This window comes from Antrostomus carolinensis, unplaced genomic scaffold (assembly GCF_000700745.2).
Source record: "Antrostomus carolinensis isolate BGI_N321 unplaced genomic scaffold, ASM70074v2 scaffold3, whole genome shotgun sequence".
NCBI classification, from domain to species: domain Eukaryota; kingdom Metazoa; phylum Chordata; class Aves; order Caprimulgiformes; family Caprimulgidae; genus Antrostomus; species Antrostomus carolinensis.
The window spans coordinates 14,355-31,610 of NW_010302892.1; the positions used below are offsets into that span (position 1 = coordinate 14,355).

The 17,256-nt window shown below is 38.3% G+C and overlaps 1 protein-coding gene across 1 annotated transcript in view; it reads right to left on the reverse strand.

Moving 5' to 3' along the window:
* Positions 1-9,223: 9,223 nt before the first annotated feature.
* The window catches only part of MLYCD (malonyl-CoA decarboxylase), a gene marked incomplete at its 5' end in the record, with an annotated part of 22,245 nt that continues 14,212 nt past the window's right edge, over positions 9,224-17,256 (reverse strand). Inside the window, 1 exon segment of the mRNA XM_010163895.2 lies at positions 9,224-9,852. Coding sequence (XP_010162197.1) covers positions 9,319-9,852 — 534 coding nt within the window.

Below are 17,256 nucleotides of genomic sequence, written 5' to 3' on the forward strand. Positions count from 1 at the left end.
CCCATGAAACTTCACTAAGCTTTAAGGTAACATTTTCAGGCCCAGTTGAAAGTGTCATTCTAACATGACATTCTAGCGTTTCCATTTTCAGTTTTACTGCTCATCTATATGATCCTAAGAGTGTGGGAGAAGCAATATACAAATAGGAATAATAGGAATTAATCACTCTGTTAAAATAAGTCCATAAAAATCCAGGCCCTACCAAAATTAATATCAAAGCACTTTGACGAAGAGCAGGACTTCACTTACTGGATGTACTCTGGCATAAAGCCCGTGGCAGTAGATCAGTGTCAGGGTAGCTACAAATGACTGCTCTGGCAGTGGCAGAGCCCAGGCACTTTTTATTTTTTTTTTTTTAGTTTCCTTATTCCCATTAACACATGCAAATGATGTGTCTTTTTTGCTTTAGCAACCTCAGTTAATTCCCTGTTAACACAGATTTTTTTTCAGTAATCCTCAGCAGACATTTATTTAATCTTTTTTTTTTCCCTTTTGAGGTAAAGGGAAGCAAGAGCAGCAAGCAGTGATGGAGAGAGATGAAGAATGGCAGAGTAACAAAGCACAAGAATGAATATTGAAGCCACCATATTCTTACATTAAGAACCTGATCAGAAGTAATGGACTAAAATGTACAGTATGGAAACATTCAAATAGCCGAGGTGTTTGTAAACTCTTTGAATACGTTTGTCAGGTAATTCTCTACTGTGTTGCATTTGCAGCTGTACCCTTATAACTGTTGCAGAACAATGGCCTTTGCATACGCCACGACGATGTTTTGAACATACTTTTCAGACATGTGCCATTCAGTGGTGGTTGTTAAACGCTCCATCCATAAACCATTATGCTTTTCTGTATTGAGCTTTCACTGCAACAGGCAGCTGTTTGACACAGAATAAACTCCTGGGGATAGCAGCAAATCAAATTAAATATATCTCCACAGAGCTATCAGAGGGGGTTGCATGGCTTGATAGGCTGCATCAAGAGCAATAAGCACACAAAGGAAGAGCAAACCTGAGATAAATCAAGATGGACCAAATGAGCAAGCAGACAGACAAATCACTATTGGCTCCATGAAAGTCATTAGGAGTTTTGATGTTGATTTCAATTGAACCAGTATTTCAGCTGTCTACCTGTGAGCAGGAAGTTTTTAATCCTATAATAGTCAGAAAGATTATGTAATTATTGTTCTTTCTCACCCATTTTTATAAGCTTGGTTATGGGAAATGACACTCACCGATATGCCAATAAATAAGCTCATTGAGAAGAAAAAAAAAAACAACATAAAACAACCAACCAAACCAAACAAACATGTGTCACATGCTAATAGTGCAGACTTTTCCAATATTTCTTTTACTCATATAAACCTGTAACCATCCTAGAGTTTAGCAGGGGCTAAAGAAAGAAAATGGCTTGATTACCTCAAGGAACAGACTCAGACACGTATCCGTCTCAAACATCAGCTTATTCTCATTTAAGAACTTTTCTACAAACAAGACAATATGAGTGTTTTCTTTCCTCTTGATTTTCTATTATGTATGCATCAAAGCCTATCAAATACATCCTGGTAGTACATACACACTCTACATTAGGGACAGAGGAGAAACAACAAAAGAATTGCCAATATACTAACTAAATTCCTCTTAATAAATCCCATTACATTAACAATGGCCTAAGCGCAGAAGTGTGCACTTCAGGGAAGCACAAAATGCTCACATGTTATCTTACTTCAATATAGTTTATATCAAAAACCTGCTCTTTCAGTACTCCCTTTCTCAGCCACTTGTTAAAGCCTGAATATACTCAAATCCTCAGAATCATTTCCTTCTGGAAATGATAAATCTATGCAGAAGTGAGAACAATTTTGTTCTGTTTTAAAAGCACTCACTCCTCCATCATTCATCCTGTTAATGCTCTTTCTCACATAACATTTCACAGGCTTCTGATCAAACCGTGTAACTGAGGTCTACAAAAAAAGCCTTTTTTGTTTTTACATTTTTTTTTTCCTGAGTGATCTTATCTAATCAGATGCATTACAAAAACCAGAGAAATACATCTATGCTGCTCTGACTCACAGAACAATTTCTTACAATCAAATACAACCTTTGTTTTTCTACCACAGATCTGTCAAACATCTCTCTACAGGCTGACTGGGAAAAGGTGGGATGGAAACAGTGGGCAGATGTCCCTCATTAGGCTAGCCCAGTATCATTTTTAAAACATTGAACATTAATTTGCTTATGTCCATGCTGAATTAGTCCATTCAGCTCGAAAGTCCCTTACATCATTATCACTGCTTGTTGGTAAAAATTTTCAGCAGGGAGAAAAGCCTGAGATACTCCTTTCAGAACAAAGTTATGAGGAAGAGGTAACATTTTGCTCAAGTCTATATTACCACTATTGCACAGAGATGCTTTAGCACCTTCCCCACCTGCCCTTCCCAGTGCTCTGGTGATGAAACTGGGACATCACCTTGTTCCTGTGAAAGACAGACAAATCTGTTCTGATTTTAGGCCTCTGAAGATCTTTGTGCAGGCTCAGGGGAAAAATAATCAGCTAAATTCTCTAAAGCCTTTAGCTGTTCCCAGGATGCTCCATCACTTGGGACTGCCAGGGTCTGAGAAAGAAGCTCCCCTACAGCTGTGTCCCAGCATCCAGGCAGGGTACAGCACTGGGAAATTCAACTGGATGCAAGAACACGTCTCCTGTAACACCAGTTCTGCTGCTGGTCACCGAAAGAAAAAAGGAGAGAAGCCCAACCAAAGCAAAGCAGGAAGGAGAGCGACGCTGTAAGGGGTTAGATGAAGTCAGATGCTGTTCATGGGCAGCTGAGAAGCAGAGATCTGATGGCCACCCCCAGAGCTGAATTTTACTGGGGCCTCTTCCTGTATTTTCTCTGAGATTCTGAAGAACATGCCCCCATCCAGGCTTTCACAGGCACAGTAGGGTTGGGTTCCCCCATCCCCGTTGTTTTTGAGTCTCAAGCAAGAGACAGCTGAGTCCCAACTCAGAAAGTTGTCAAGCAGCATAAACTACAGTCCACAAACAGAAACTCCACTTTGCACAAAGAACATGCTACAAAAGTACTTGCTAGAAACAAGGTGCCATCATCTCACGATGTGCTCTCAGAATTAGCAGGATACTTCTGTCAGGCTCAGCTCTGGAGCAGTTGCCCGGCTCTGCGGCGACAGAACTAACAAACCCCGTCGGGCACCGCGGTGACACGCGGCTCACGACAAAATCTGTAACTGTCATGTTAAAGAAAGGCTTGACTGGTGTGCCATAAATAAAGCACAGAGCTTCAGATTCTGACTACGAGATCAAAGATCTAGAGTGTAAGACGTATTTCAAACACAACTATCTGAAATTTGGTTAGAACTCAAAAGATGATTATTCAAAAATCCAATTAAAACTTTATCCTTTCCCTAAAGCTATTCTCTAACTTCACTTGTTAGAAGAGCTTTACTCGCAGTACGTTTAAGAACTTGCAAGGCCATCTTGTCAGGAGAATATTATTTGAAAAAAAACCAAAAAACAAAAAACAAAACCCCAAACCACAGCAGTATTTATTTAAAAAAACTAAGCAAACATATCTTAAATATTTATATTGCATTTTAAATGCTGTTCGGGAACATAAAGTTTATCTAAATATATTCTTAGATACAGACTGTAGTAACTTAATTATTTTTTCACTATTTAAAGCTCTTGCCTCATTTCCTTTTTTTGTAATTAAGCAGAAACAACCTAGGTAATTTTAATTCATCTAGGTAATTTTAATTCTCATTCTTTTCCTTTCCCCACCACTCCTCCCAACACTACCAAATTCCACCTCTGGTTAAGACTCAGTAAATTATTCCAGCCTAATCCCCAGTAATTGCGTTCATGAGCTATCTGGTTTAAAAAAAAATCACATTTGAGGGAGAACTTTGCATATCTGTTACAGCAAATTAGTTACCTTAATTTTCCTTTGTACTTCCCATTCTTTCAGAAAAGGGGTCTATTAGTTTGAACAACTAATAAAAATTGCTTTTTTGATTGCCATTTCTTAAAAATGGAACCAGAATATCTTTTATTTCCTCACAATCCTACTGACCCAATGCCTGTCTAGTTTCTCTCTTTCAGCTACTAGTTGCAGGTGCTGCCTTTCAGATATTATCATTGTTAATTTTACCTACAATTAAGATATGGTAAAGAGGAAGAGATGGATATTGATAAATATTATACATAACACCAAAATGCAATACAACCTTCTTCTGTTTTCAAGAGGTGACCTGTTGCAGTGAGCTAATGCATCCTGCGGGGAGTTACTGCATCTCTGGAAACAGAGGAACATGAAAACATGAAAAAGGAGTGAAACTCCTTTAAAAAAAAATTAAAAAAACCCTGTATTTATACACCTTCATTATACCCTTGGCAGCGTATAGATCTCGAGTTTGCAATTGTAAAGACTTCACTGTGACAAAACAATCAATACAACCCAAATCCCACACTTTTTAAAAAAAACAAATCTCCCATTTGACTTGGTAGCACTTAAACAAGATCTGCAGATTCCAGTATTTAGTAAACTAAATTAAGATGGAATTTGTGAGCCTCACCTTAAGCAGTCTGCATAGAGAGCAAACATCTAGAATTGATACCAGACTTGTTGATAACAAGAGAAAAGGCGGTTAAAATGCACGAAGCTGTTCTTCCAGCCCTGCACCACTGGAGGAATTAAGAGAATCTCAGGAAACTAGCCAGAGCACTTTCCAGGAGTAGCTGCTAATGAGTAGGCTGGTACTGAATCCACAGAAGCCAGTGACTGGTGACAATTCAGCAGGGTTTGACATGGGCTGTGTGAATTACCTGCTCCCGCAAGGCTTATCAGGTGGGTCACGGCTTCCAGGCACTGCCATAACAAACCACTGTTGGCAACAGTGACTGGGAGACAGAACCCCACGTTAAGCTGTCCTCAGGCTTTCAGCTACAATCTGAGTATCAGGTTTAATAACTTACCCAGCATGTCAGATTACATATTGCTGTATCTCAGCATTCTCCAAGTACTTATCAGTCCTGGTACAGATTTATTTTAAGAGGAACGAGTATGCGTTGGTTTCTTAGATATAATGTGGCAACAACTGATATTTTTCTGAATGGTTTCAGCTATCCTCAATAAAACCCCAAACTTCAAAGTGCTCTGAATCAAACCCACTTACACGATGCTTAGTTCCCCAACTATAAGCATCTGGCTTGAATGCGACATACCAAGGCAATTCAGTTTGCCATGCTTAGTTCCCCAACTATAAGCATCTGGCCTGAATGCGACATACCAAGGCAATTCAGTTTGCTTAGTACCCTGCATACAGTTTGGTCAATGCCTTGATGGCAGATTAATAGCAGCTGCACATGGAAAAAAAAAACCCAAAACAGTCAACAGACACTTGAATAAGCACAGGAACACATCTGAAGAGGCTTATGACATAAGACTTCCCTTTAGGTCCATAAACTCAAGTGCTTTTGGAAGGAGTAAAAAAAGACAATAAATGTGATTGCTTATTCCTTATTTTCTAAAGATATCAATGCTAAAAATGTGTAAACTGCTCCTGGCATGCTGACCATAACCCTGATCTCTCCCCTCCTAGGGGAGTTTCCTTATCAAGAGGTTGAAAAATCGGACTACCATTACCTTACTCTATCCAGTTTGATAAACCTTTGTACTCATTTCCACAAGGAGACCACAGGAGGAATATTTTGTAGGTTAAGACAGCCAATAACTAAAATAAAGTGCAGTGAAATACACGTAAAGTTTGTCTTATTCAAAGAGCACTTACTCCTTTCGTTAACAGGACTTTGTGATGGCTCAGCATCTGCAAATAAACCAGGTATCTCCCATTCAAGCAATATTTTGGCCTCTCATTCCCCATCCAGGGCACATGTTAGAACACAGGTCCTACTCAACTCCATACAACCTGTACAGAGAGAAGCCCCACATCTGTGACAATACAAACTGTGTAAGTTGATAATAAAACAAGCGTAAGTGACAAAGTAACATAATTTCTATTGATTTGCTTTCAAAACCAGGATGCAGCTGTGAAACTGTGATGCTTTTATATGCTGTACCTAACAGCACAGCAGCCACCACGGCTAACTGAGGAAATGAGCCACTGAGAACCAACCACCACTTTTTCTTTCTAAACACATGGTAACAGGAGGTGACAGAAATGTCCTGAACTGGCAAAACCTGTGCTCGTAACAAGGCACTGATATGACTTTGCCACGGAGGGATTTCTAGCAGGAGTGTTTCTAAGAGGAATGAGTAACACTGTAACTTATGAATATTGTGTTTGCGACCAACTGTGCCGAGTAGGGCAGCCAAGAAAACAAATGATGGCCGAACACAATGCAGCCCCTGACCTAAACATGTTGATATGCTTCTTCCCAATGCAATAAGGGCTGAAATAAACTCGGACTTGAAAGTCAAGTCCTATGGGCAGCACTATGTAATGGCTCAGATACTTCACATTTTGTACCACTGTTTACTGCCTCCGTGTTACATCATGACCTACCGTCACATTCATTTCAGCAAAGGACTGGTTAAAAACCTGCACTCAAAACCACTGCCCCAGTGGAAAAACGTGCATGTCAGCCTGTTGGAATACTAGGAAAAAATCAGAACTGTGCAGGCTGCTGAAAAGTAGATATAAGCCAGTGTTAGAAAGCTGTAACTTCACCAAACAATTCTCAGCTTTTACTGTACCTCATTTTGGAACTTAACAACAGAAGAAGTGAGAGATTTTAAGCTACTGCCTTTTTATTAACACCAATTTTCCACCCATAAGACATGCCTTTGGGTATTATTCTGCAACTATCAATATCATTGCTTCCAACAGCTTAAGCCTCAATAACTACAGGGACACTGGTATTTCATTTTGCTAATGTAACAGCCACAAAACAGATGACCCCCAAGAGGTACACTGAAGAAGCCTCCAGTATTCAGGACAGTAAGGGAAGAGCTGTAGCACGGATCTCATGTACACAAGCTGTGCCAGCTTCTCTTGCGATGTATCACAGCAGCTTCCACGCAGGACAGTTCAGAGGATGCAGTGCAGTGCAGCCAGTTTGGTAAAATGACATGTGGCTACAGGACTTCTCAATGGTTACCAATAAAATAATATTCACTATCACCTAAAAACATCTGAGAAGTAATTAAAAAAAATATATCCGGAAAAGGGGAAGGAATTTGTTTCTTTTTATCTGAAGAAAAAATTACAGAAGGGAAAATACATTCATTATTTCAGCCTTGACACTTCAAAGTGAAACACAGTACAGTGTTACATACCCTAAATTAATCTTAAAATATACTGTTTGAAATACATTACTACAGTAATAGGAAGTTTGAGAACTTTTAGTATTTCAGCTTCCTTAAAGGCCAGGCAGTTACCTCTTCTTTAACATTATGTGTATGCTCTTCAGAAACGGTCTAACACTCCTTACACACTGAGAGGGAGAAAAAGAAGTTGGCCCTCCTTTCTGAGTTGTGAACACTCACTTTGATAGAATAAGATCTCTCTCTAGTGACATACTTATTATCTTAGTAAGTAGCACAGATGGTGAATATTTTTCTTCTCTTCAGCATCACTCACGCTAAATTCACTCTTTAGTAGCAAGTTGGAAAATCCAAGCACTGCTATACATTTAAGAGTCAATGACCAATGAAAGAAAACTAATAGCACTTAACAGTCAATGGCTTTTATGAGCAAAGACTCATCTTCAAATGATCCTTTTACACTTAAGTTCGTACTGTGATTCTGATACAGAACTCGCTGTAGGAATTTTTGGCTTCACGTTGCTAACTGATGAATATAACAGATGAAGTGACCTCAGAAATCACCACACAACCAATAACCAAAACCATTACAACTGTTGCAAAGGAAGTAACTCTGCAGGTGCTGGAGTTCTGATGCAGAACAGATGTCATATAACAAACGTACCCATCCATAATAGCTCCAGGAAGATGCTGCCACACCTTTGCCTGTAATCTGCTTCTCAGCCCCACATCTCAAACACCTTAGAGCTCTCTCTTTGCTCTCAAGGGAATAACAGGTAGTGAAGACACTCTCCCCTTTAACTGTCAGTGTTGCAAAGTCTACCATGAACAGAAGTTAAGTCAAGCTTTTTTCTGCTTGTAAAATACATATAATAGATTCCCATAACAGATTACCAGCTTGGACACTTACAGCTTTCTTCACTTCTGTTTTCATACATGAGCAGGAACTCTATCACTTTCAATTCCTCTGTATAATTCTTTTCCTGAAAACAGGACTGGAATTTAAGCAGACACAGAATACATCAGAAATTACAAAACAGCCTGAATTTCTGTTGAGATGGTCCTTCTGCTGTGGTGACACTGTTATCAAGGAGAGCTGTTAAGTGAAGGAAGGTACATGCCGAAATACACAAGATTTCTTGAGAAAGGTTATTTTATTGGTTTACAGGTCACACCTACCTCCTTATTAAAAAAGCTCTTTATCAACTTAAAAAAAATTACCAGAACCAAAGTATAATACACATATTTGGAAACTTCGCAACCGATCTCCAAGTTTCAGTCTCTCTTATTCCCCTCTCCTACTTCCTTCTTGCTTATTATATTTTAACAGCAAAAGTGCAAATACAGTACTACATACCTGCTGCACTGGGAGATCTTGATTTTTCAAGAAAATATTAATAAAAAGCTTTTCCATGCTCTAGCAAAGCAAGGATTCAGGGAGATTTTTAGTGGGTTTGAAAAAAAAAAAATATCAAGAGGTTTTACATGAGAGTTTCTGAGGGAGAAAAAGACAGATACTATTGAAATAAAACTGTAGGTAACTGTTTTGCTAATATATTTGACCAATAATGTACCTTCATTCAGTACTTCTTTCCAGGTACTTTGGTACTGAACTATCTACAGTAGTATTATGACAAATAAGTGCAGCTCCTTTTGAAAACATAGCTTATCCAGGTTTATTATCAATAGAATAATGGTACAGCTCAAGTATTTTCCATTCAAGTTACCACTGAGTTGTAACTGATGGAGGGAATTTTACTCACCCTTTAATACATACCTCCAACCCATCTGCATTTCACAGATGTCTACAACTTAGAGTGACTCAATCACAGCAAATCAGGTTTTGAATATATGGCAATGCAAGGAAGACAACTGATAATCTAGATAACCTGGCATCCCGCTATGCTGAGCAAATTTGGTTTATAACAGACATTCTCATTTAAATATAGACACTGCAGAATATTACAGCTCTTTATAGGTGAGGAACACTCGTTCTTAGTTTTCACAGTATTTAATTAAAGCTTGCTATTTTGTTGAAACTGAGACACCAAGGAAAGAACCTGCTCTGAGGCTTTAATTTGTTTAGTCCCCAGGTATGCTGCACTATTACTGGCTGTATCCTCCAGGAAATATCGGTAGTTTACCATCATGCCACAAGAAGCAGTAATGCCCCGAGGGCTTGTGTCCGCCATCCAGTTTATCCGCCACATCACAGAGCCATTCTGAAGATGAAAATTTGCTACTGGATTAAGAGCATAGCCACGATGTTTCTCTCCATACAAATACCAGGCACAGAGTCTCATAAATGGCGAATGCAGCACTTGAACTAGTTTTTCTGATCTCACCCACTCATTGTTATTTAAGAGTTTCTTTAGTGTTTCAGTAGTACAGTCTCCTGTGATCTCAGAGATTTCTTGCCATTCTGATTCTGAAAAAAGTTCATTTCTTTCCAGGTCTCTTGTTTGTGAGGAGAGGAGACCAACAAGCCATTTTGTGAATCCTGGGATAGGTGAAAGAGTAGAAAAAGCTTTTATCTGAGGAAGTTCTTTCTGCAGACAAAAGGAGAGAAAAAAAAAATTTCATGAGTTTTGTCATGATTGACAAGGGGAAGTTTGAGTGAAAGAACATCTGATACCCTTCCCTTGATGTCAAGCAGAGACTAGGGATTCTGAAAATTAACTGATACACATAGAAAAAAAAAAAAAAATCACCCTGCCAGTAACAGGTTAGTAAGTAAAAAGCACTTGGAGAACAAAGAAAACTTTAACACTGATTAAATTACAGTCCATACACACAACTGATTTAAAAGTACTTATGCAGCACTTACCTACACTACATTCTGGTCTATTGTTTTAGAGGCAGAAACAAATATAATCACATGCCATAAAGAAGTTAATCAGAGGAGTAAGATTTTTTTTTTTAAATAGACATACAACTTTCCAAAAACCTTTTAAGTATCATTTAATTTTCATATGTAATTATCCTTTTTAAAATCAAGGGCAGTTTATTATTTCAGTCTATTGCAAACTCAGGAGAGGTCCAATTTCTAGATTTTAATGGAAAGACATGTTTCCTGAAGTTTTGAAAGAGTTTCTTGATATAGGCCAGCTACTTTTCATGTGATTCCCAAACTATAAACTACACTGATAAAATAGCAAGATAAGAAATATATACTTGTAGTAAAAAAATAAATAAATATTAATCACAGTTTAATACCCGTTTTAACAAAATAAAATTTCTACTAATTTATGAGTAAAAACTGTTAACTATGTAATTATGTAAAAGCAAAACATACATAAGGAAAAGTGTGTGTGAGTTTCAGGGCACACCAATGTGAAGAATAGAGAAGGTTGTTAAACTCACTGTCACTTGGAATTAACAAAAATTACATCAATCAACCCTGCAAAAGGAGTAGAGGGGGGCAAAGAACAGAGGGAAGACAGAGCTGAACTGAAACAACCACAGTGTTGTTTTAATTACTGTTCATACAGGAAGAAGTGGTAAGAACCAAGACATTTATCAACATTACAGATGCATCTTAATGTCAACAGAAAATTGTCTTTAAATGACTACAAAATGCATATTTTTTTTTTTTTTACTTTGAATATTACTGAGATAACCATTAAAAAGTCATCAGTGCTCAGATGCTGCCTCACCCTAGCAAATGCTAATGGAAGGCACGCTGCTAGGCTGGTGGTGCTGCACCTGCACTGCTGTGTCCTCAGGTACCGCTGCCATCTGTGTTCAGTTTCATGAGGATGCAGAAGCCAGGGAACGTGGGCCTGGCACATCTCTGTCACAGACTGGAGCCAAGCACCATTTCTAATCACTTCAATAACTGGAATAATATTCAGCTGGTTATTTACAACACCTTTTTCCTTCCCACGCAGAGCTGCCCAAATAGCTTACTGCTGTTCTGCTGGCTTCCCCTACTAGGATACGCCAGCCAGCTCAGATCTATCTGCCACCTCTTCGGTTTTGTGGCTTAGAACTGCACAAACAGAATAACATCACTTGCTGCCCTTATCTGAAGTTCTTTGGCTATTACACAGATATGTAAGCCAAAGAATTCTTCTTTTGGGACCAGATAAGAACAAGAAAGGCAGACCAAGTTACAAAGAAACATCCCATTTCATCTCCTTAGAGAAAGCAAAAAGCAAATTATTTCATAAAACCAGTCATTTCTGTATCTCACTGAACAAAACAACCATTTAAGTGATCAGAGAGACCAGGAGATCCTGTGTCATATTCTCAACTGCTATAGCTACCATGATCAGCTAAAGCAATACTAGCACAGTGTTGATCTCCTGTGACTTTTTCAAGTCTCCACTAAAGGACATGATGATCTTCTATTTTTAAGAGTCATTCTGAAGCATAAGTATGTAAAAAGATCTGTGAAATACAACTATCAGGTTTCATCACATATGCATTTCATTAAAAAAAAGGTACTATTTGGAAATTGACACAGATGTGTGTGGAAGGCAATTTCTGCTGTTACCTTAGCACCTCTTTGTACAATTTTAGAGAACACAGCATTTATAAACCAAAATAGTTTATTAGGATTCTTATTAGGGTTTATTAGTGCTTTTACTGCAGACCACAGCTACAGGAGGCATGGATGCAGAAAATACATTTTAATTAAAAGAACGTTTCTTGGAATAGACAGTTCAGACTTTTTAGAAGAGTGTCCCCTCTGCTTTTGAAAAAAAGAGCAATGACCACAGCAATTTTTTTTTTAAAAAGTGAGAAGAAAAAGGGCAAAAATGAGAACAAAGCAGTTCCATACACTTCAAAAAGCATTCCCTTCCCAATCCCACGCTAAATACTTACCCATGGATATAAAGACTATATATCCACAAATCAATTCAAATTACTTTATAAAATTTGAATACAGAATCAAATGCACTCACTAAATCTTCCTTTGATCACCTTTCATCCACTTCCTTGTAGGGTTTCTGAATCAAGAAGTACACCTAATCATCACAATTGGAAGACACTTTTCTTTAAAGCACTGGGATCTTAATTAGTATGACAGAGGAGAGCTATGCTCAGATATCCCCTTGTCAGCTATGCTTTCATTGATTGAACATTAGCTCCCACCAAAGACAACATTACAAGCACAAAACCACAGGTTCTCCTGGAAAAGGAGGAGGGAGAAAGATAGCACAGAAGTGAATTTTTAAAGGCTACTGGAAAAATAACTTCAAGGCATTTGTTCTTGGGAGAAAAAGCTGATAGCTTTCAGTTTTGTCAAGATGGTAACGAGCAGAATCACTTGCTACCTTCGTTCCTCCATCAACACGCTGAAAGCTGACCAGTGGTGACTCTGCTGTGACTGGCCTTAGCTTCGCTGCTGAGACAGTCCCCTGTCAAGTAATTTGACCTTTTCCATGTCAGCTCTCACTGCAGCTAGATGAATTCCTGCCCAGGAGGGACAGCCACAACTCTCTTCTGAAGATTCAGTGACCCAGTACCCTTCTGCCTGTCCACACAATCATGACGGATGACAACTCAGCAACTGCCTAGGATGCGACAGACCTGCAACTGCATCTTAAGGTACAGAAACACCAACCTGTAATCTATAATGAGATTTTTTCATGTCAGCACCCTTTTCACATCAGCACCCTTAAGCAGCAGCAAGCTCCCCACAAAAGACAGTGGATTTCAAAATGGGTTTTCATTTGTCTATGATTTCATTCCTTGCTGTGCTTTAAAGTTCATCTTTAGTCCATAACACAGAGAACACAGGAGACAGGGATAAATTGGTAAAAGTTTTCAAATTAATGACCTATCAATAAACACCAGATGTGCTGCTAGAGGGAGTACAGATGTTGCTATTGTGCAGGCTATTCTCCTCTAGGTAGGGATTCAAGGACTACAGGATAAGTTTCCTTTCTGACCCCAAGATGGGATTATATTCCTTAAAGGTGTTCTTTTTTTTTTTTTCTAACTATATACTCATCCTACAAAAGATAGTGCCTTGGAGAACATATCACTTAGGTCTCTTTCATGACTTCTTCATACATGTTTTGGGTTAAAACCTGAGAGAGGAAGAAGGAAGGTAACGGTGAAATCTGAAAAGCAGAAATTCTTATGAGTAAAAGGAAAAACTTATTGGATCAAGAGAAAAGGCTTCTTACCACAACGTCAAGTCTGGAAGCCTTTTGCAGTATCTCTGCTAAGAAAGCAGTGTCTGAAAATACTGTTTTTTACTGAGCAGAGCTAACAAAAAGGCCTTTTCACACAGGAGCTCTGCCCATTGCTTCCACAGGGTAACAATTCCAATATCATCCCACCACTCGCAGAGCTGAGAGGGTACCAATGCACCATCCACAATGACAAAAATGAGAACGAGTAATTTCTTCCCATATTTGTGTATTATTAATAACCACTGCAAGGTTCCTCATTAACTAACTGACATTTTCTTTCCTTGTGATGTTGACTGCTCTGTTTATCATTCACTTTCAGGAATGACCTGTTCACCAAGTCCACCTCAAAATATTTATCAGGAAGTTAGTAGCTCCCACTCTATTAATAATTCAAAGTGGGAAATCGTGCACATTTTTTACTTCTTAGGACAAATAAGACATGGGAAAGTGATCCCATTTTGAAGCTACAGTACAGACTACTACATATTTGATAAATGTTTCAGTTTAGGAGCTTATCTGAGGCAGCCATTTCTTGTAGAAAAATAAATAGATGCAGTGAAGTGTGCACATTCGTGTTGTTGCTAAATTGATGTGCTAGTTTCTAAGGCTATTGGTGGAGATCCATTAATGTTTATTTTCTTGTCAGAAACCCACACACCATTAAGAAACAGCTGCTCATTTTGTTTTGGGGTAGATTTCTGGTTTTGGTCGTTTTTCAGTTGTGGGTTTGGTTTTTTTTTCATTGCAGGAGAGTGCAGATTTCTCCTATTATCCATATCTCATCTGAAACTGTCTTGCACTCTGAAAGCTCTAGTCCAAGGTCACATTTTTCATCAATGAAAGCAAAGCCTGTTTTGGAAATTATGATCTCCCCAGGTCACCTAGATCAAATTAAGGTAGCAATTATCAACAGCCCAACCAGAAAGCTAAAATCTGCCGCCAATTGTTAAGCATTCAATTGAGTCACACAGCAGCTATCAGATTTCTCCCCCAAATGCCACAGGCTATAAAGTTCTAAGCAGTTTTCTCAAAGGCTTCGCCACAGTTATCTGTGTCTGTCATCTGCAGACTGAATCGCTATGATGTACCTTCTGCAGAGGTACAGACCATTTAGAGTGGCTATAAACACATTCAGAATTAAATGGTTGTCTGATGAGAAATCTATCTGTTCACACATTCACCAGCACCTATCAGCTTGCTAGAAACGCATCTGCCTGCTTGTTTTCCACCACCTAATTTGGGGGTTTGTTTTCTTACTAGTTGTCTCAAATTGTTTCAGAATCCAATTCATTTCTGGGAGCAATACAAGCTTAAATTTAAGAAATACAGGATATTATTTTTGTTGTCTGCTCCCTGCTTTATATACATTAATATAACCAAGAGACTACACAGAATGCACACGTAGCCTATTCTCAGATTTATACATGAAGAACTGGAACCAAAGTGGTATCAGTGGACTAATGAATTCATCCCACTGCTTGCCCCAAACCAACCCAAACAGGAGAGGCTCAGGTAACAACAGAAGCCTGTTGATAAAACTCTTCATAATTATTTGTGTAGCAAACCTTTCTCAAGCTACTACCTCTCCTATTCAGAGCAGGATGCTTTCTCCCAGGATGCCCTTTGTGTGTGACAAGCTACATCCCTAAGCTGCTGTTCTGATCTCCATTATATCCCCTCCCTTTACCCAATTATATCACAATATCTGTGGCAAATGCCAAATCATAATGTCTAGGTAGAGATTAAGGATTCAAACTGCTAACTGTGCACATATAAAGAGATGAAAATGAAGACCCATTTTTGTGACTCAACTTCATACATCCTCCATCTGCTTAAATTAGTGAAAAGACTCAAAAGCAGGAGCCATTAACTTCTATGCAGTGCTTCAAACTAACAGTGCTTACCATTGAGGGCTGTAATCTTTGCCAGAGCCTCTACTGCTGCAGTTTTCCTAACAGTCCTAATAAAACCCATTTGCAAGAAATACTTTTATGAGGGAATCTGTACTTGACATTCTTTGAAGGTGAGAAGAGCCACCTTACACATGTTCATCTTCAGCAGTATGTGTGACCAGTTCAGACAAACTGGTAAGAAGATTTCTAAAAAATTAAGCTCTCTTAATTGTCCATTAATGAGATTTTAAGGAATCTGGTACTAAGTGAATTTATAAACATTTATAGACAGTGTAGTTACCTGCTACGTTAGTGTTTTAGTACAGTTTTCAAAAATCTTGCCAAATAAAGGCTTCCATAGTGGAAAAAAGAGTGGCTATTAGCATATTTCTAACTTGGTGCATGTCATTTTCTGATCTAATGATACACATTCACGACAGGTCCAATTTGGAGTTTTCCTCATGAAGAATGACAGCTGAGAATTCAGTTTTGAGGTTACACTGGCACTTACAAGTGGAAGTGTCAGAGCAGGTTAAGTTAAGGCAAAGTCAGATAAAGGATTTCTACAACAGGATAAAAAAAAAGGTTTGAAGAGTTTGCAGTGCCTTGGGAAAATACAAATTGAATAACACTCTGCAGATCAAACAGATGTCTACAAAAGTTAACTCAAATAAATGGAAAGTTACAAAAGTGTATTAATAATCAACAATTCAAATATAATCAAAAATAAAATCCTCAGCCCCTTCAAATGGTCTCTTCTTCCGAAAGCATTTTATTAACAGTTAAATTAAAGAGAGTCTCAACGTATGTAACCTGAAACACGGTGATTTAGCAGCACTTTAAATAAAGATCTGTTTATTGCATAGCCATGCAAAGGTTATATTAAAAACATCCTCTTCCCATCAGAAACCTCAACCATCTACTTTTACAAAGGCTGCTGGAAGCTTGCTTAATGAGACGTAATTTTTGACCTAAGTTTTTTTTTGCTGAGGCTATATTATTTCAGCTGCTGTCACCAAGTCAACTCAGCACTCCTGCTATACCATTTGTCCCTTTTAAAATAAGTGACTGTAATGCTGCTCCAAAGAATTATGTACAACCTGAACACAGACAACCTTGGGAAGTCCTTTGCTTACATCTGACCAGAGAGAAAGAGAGCACATGTGTGCAATTAATGCACTGAAGTATTGCACTTCCAGAATGTTGGGAGACAAGTAAAACAGGTTACCAAGAGTATTACTCACCATATGCCCTGTTCTTGCCCTGAACAATCTAACTTTGTAGCAATTTCACAGTAGATGTTATTTTGAAGCTGAAATACACGGGGCTTCTCTCCACTGAAAGGTGAAGTCCACTGGATGAGTGTCACATTTACAACAAAAGCTGAATGACAAGGCATTGTAAAAGTCCATCAAATAATTCTGGTAACAACTGTATGATGATTTAGGGTCGTTTTACAGATGTAAAATATGTAACGGAAGATGGTTCTTGAAGAATTCAAGAAAACAAATTCAAGAACAATACTTTGGAATGAAGAGCACAAAAGCAGGAAGGAGTGGGAAGAAGAGAAAATAAGAGATATTAACAACACCAAAGATTGGAAGAAAAACTATTAGAGAGCCACATCCATCATGGATGAACACTCCTGGATTATCTTTATCTTTTTTAGCTCTACAATGGTATCCCAACAAGGTTTACCATCAAGAAAAGGAATGGTGTAGAGACAATACAAGGAGGTTGTTGTAAATAAATATACATAAATAGTTCAATTTTTGCTACAGCTTCTTAGTCAACTAAGGACATGTCCAATTTGCCAAATAAAACCTTACTATTAACAGCATATTTTTAATAACATCTTAAAGCAGTGTATGAAATTTAAGTAGGGAGGAAGACCTCCATCTTTGGCACTGTA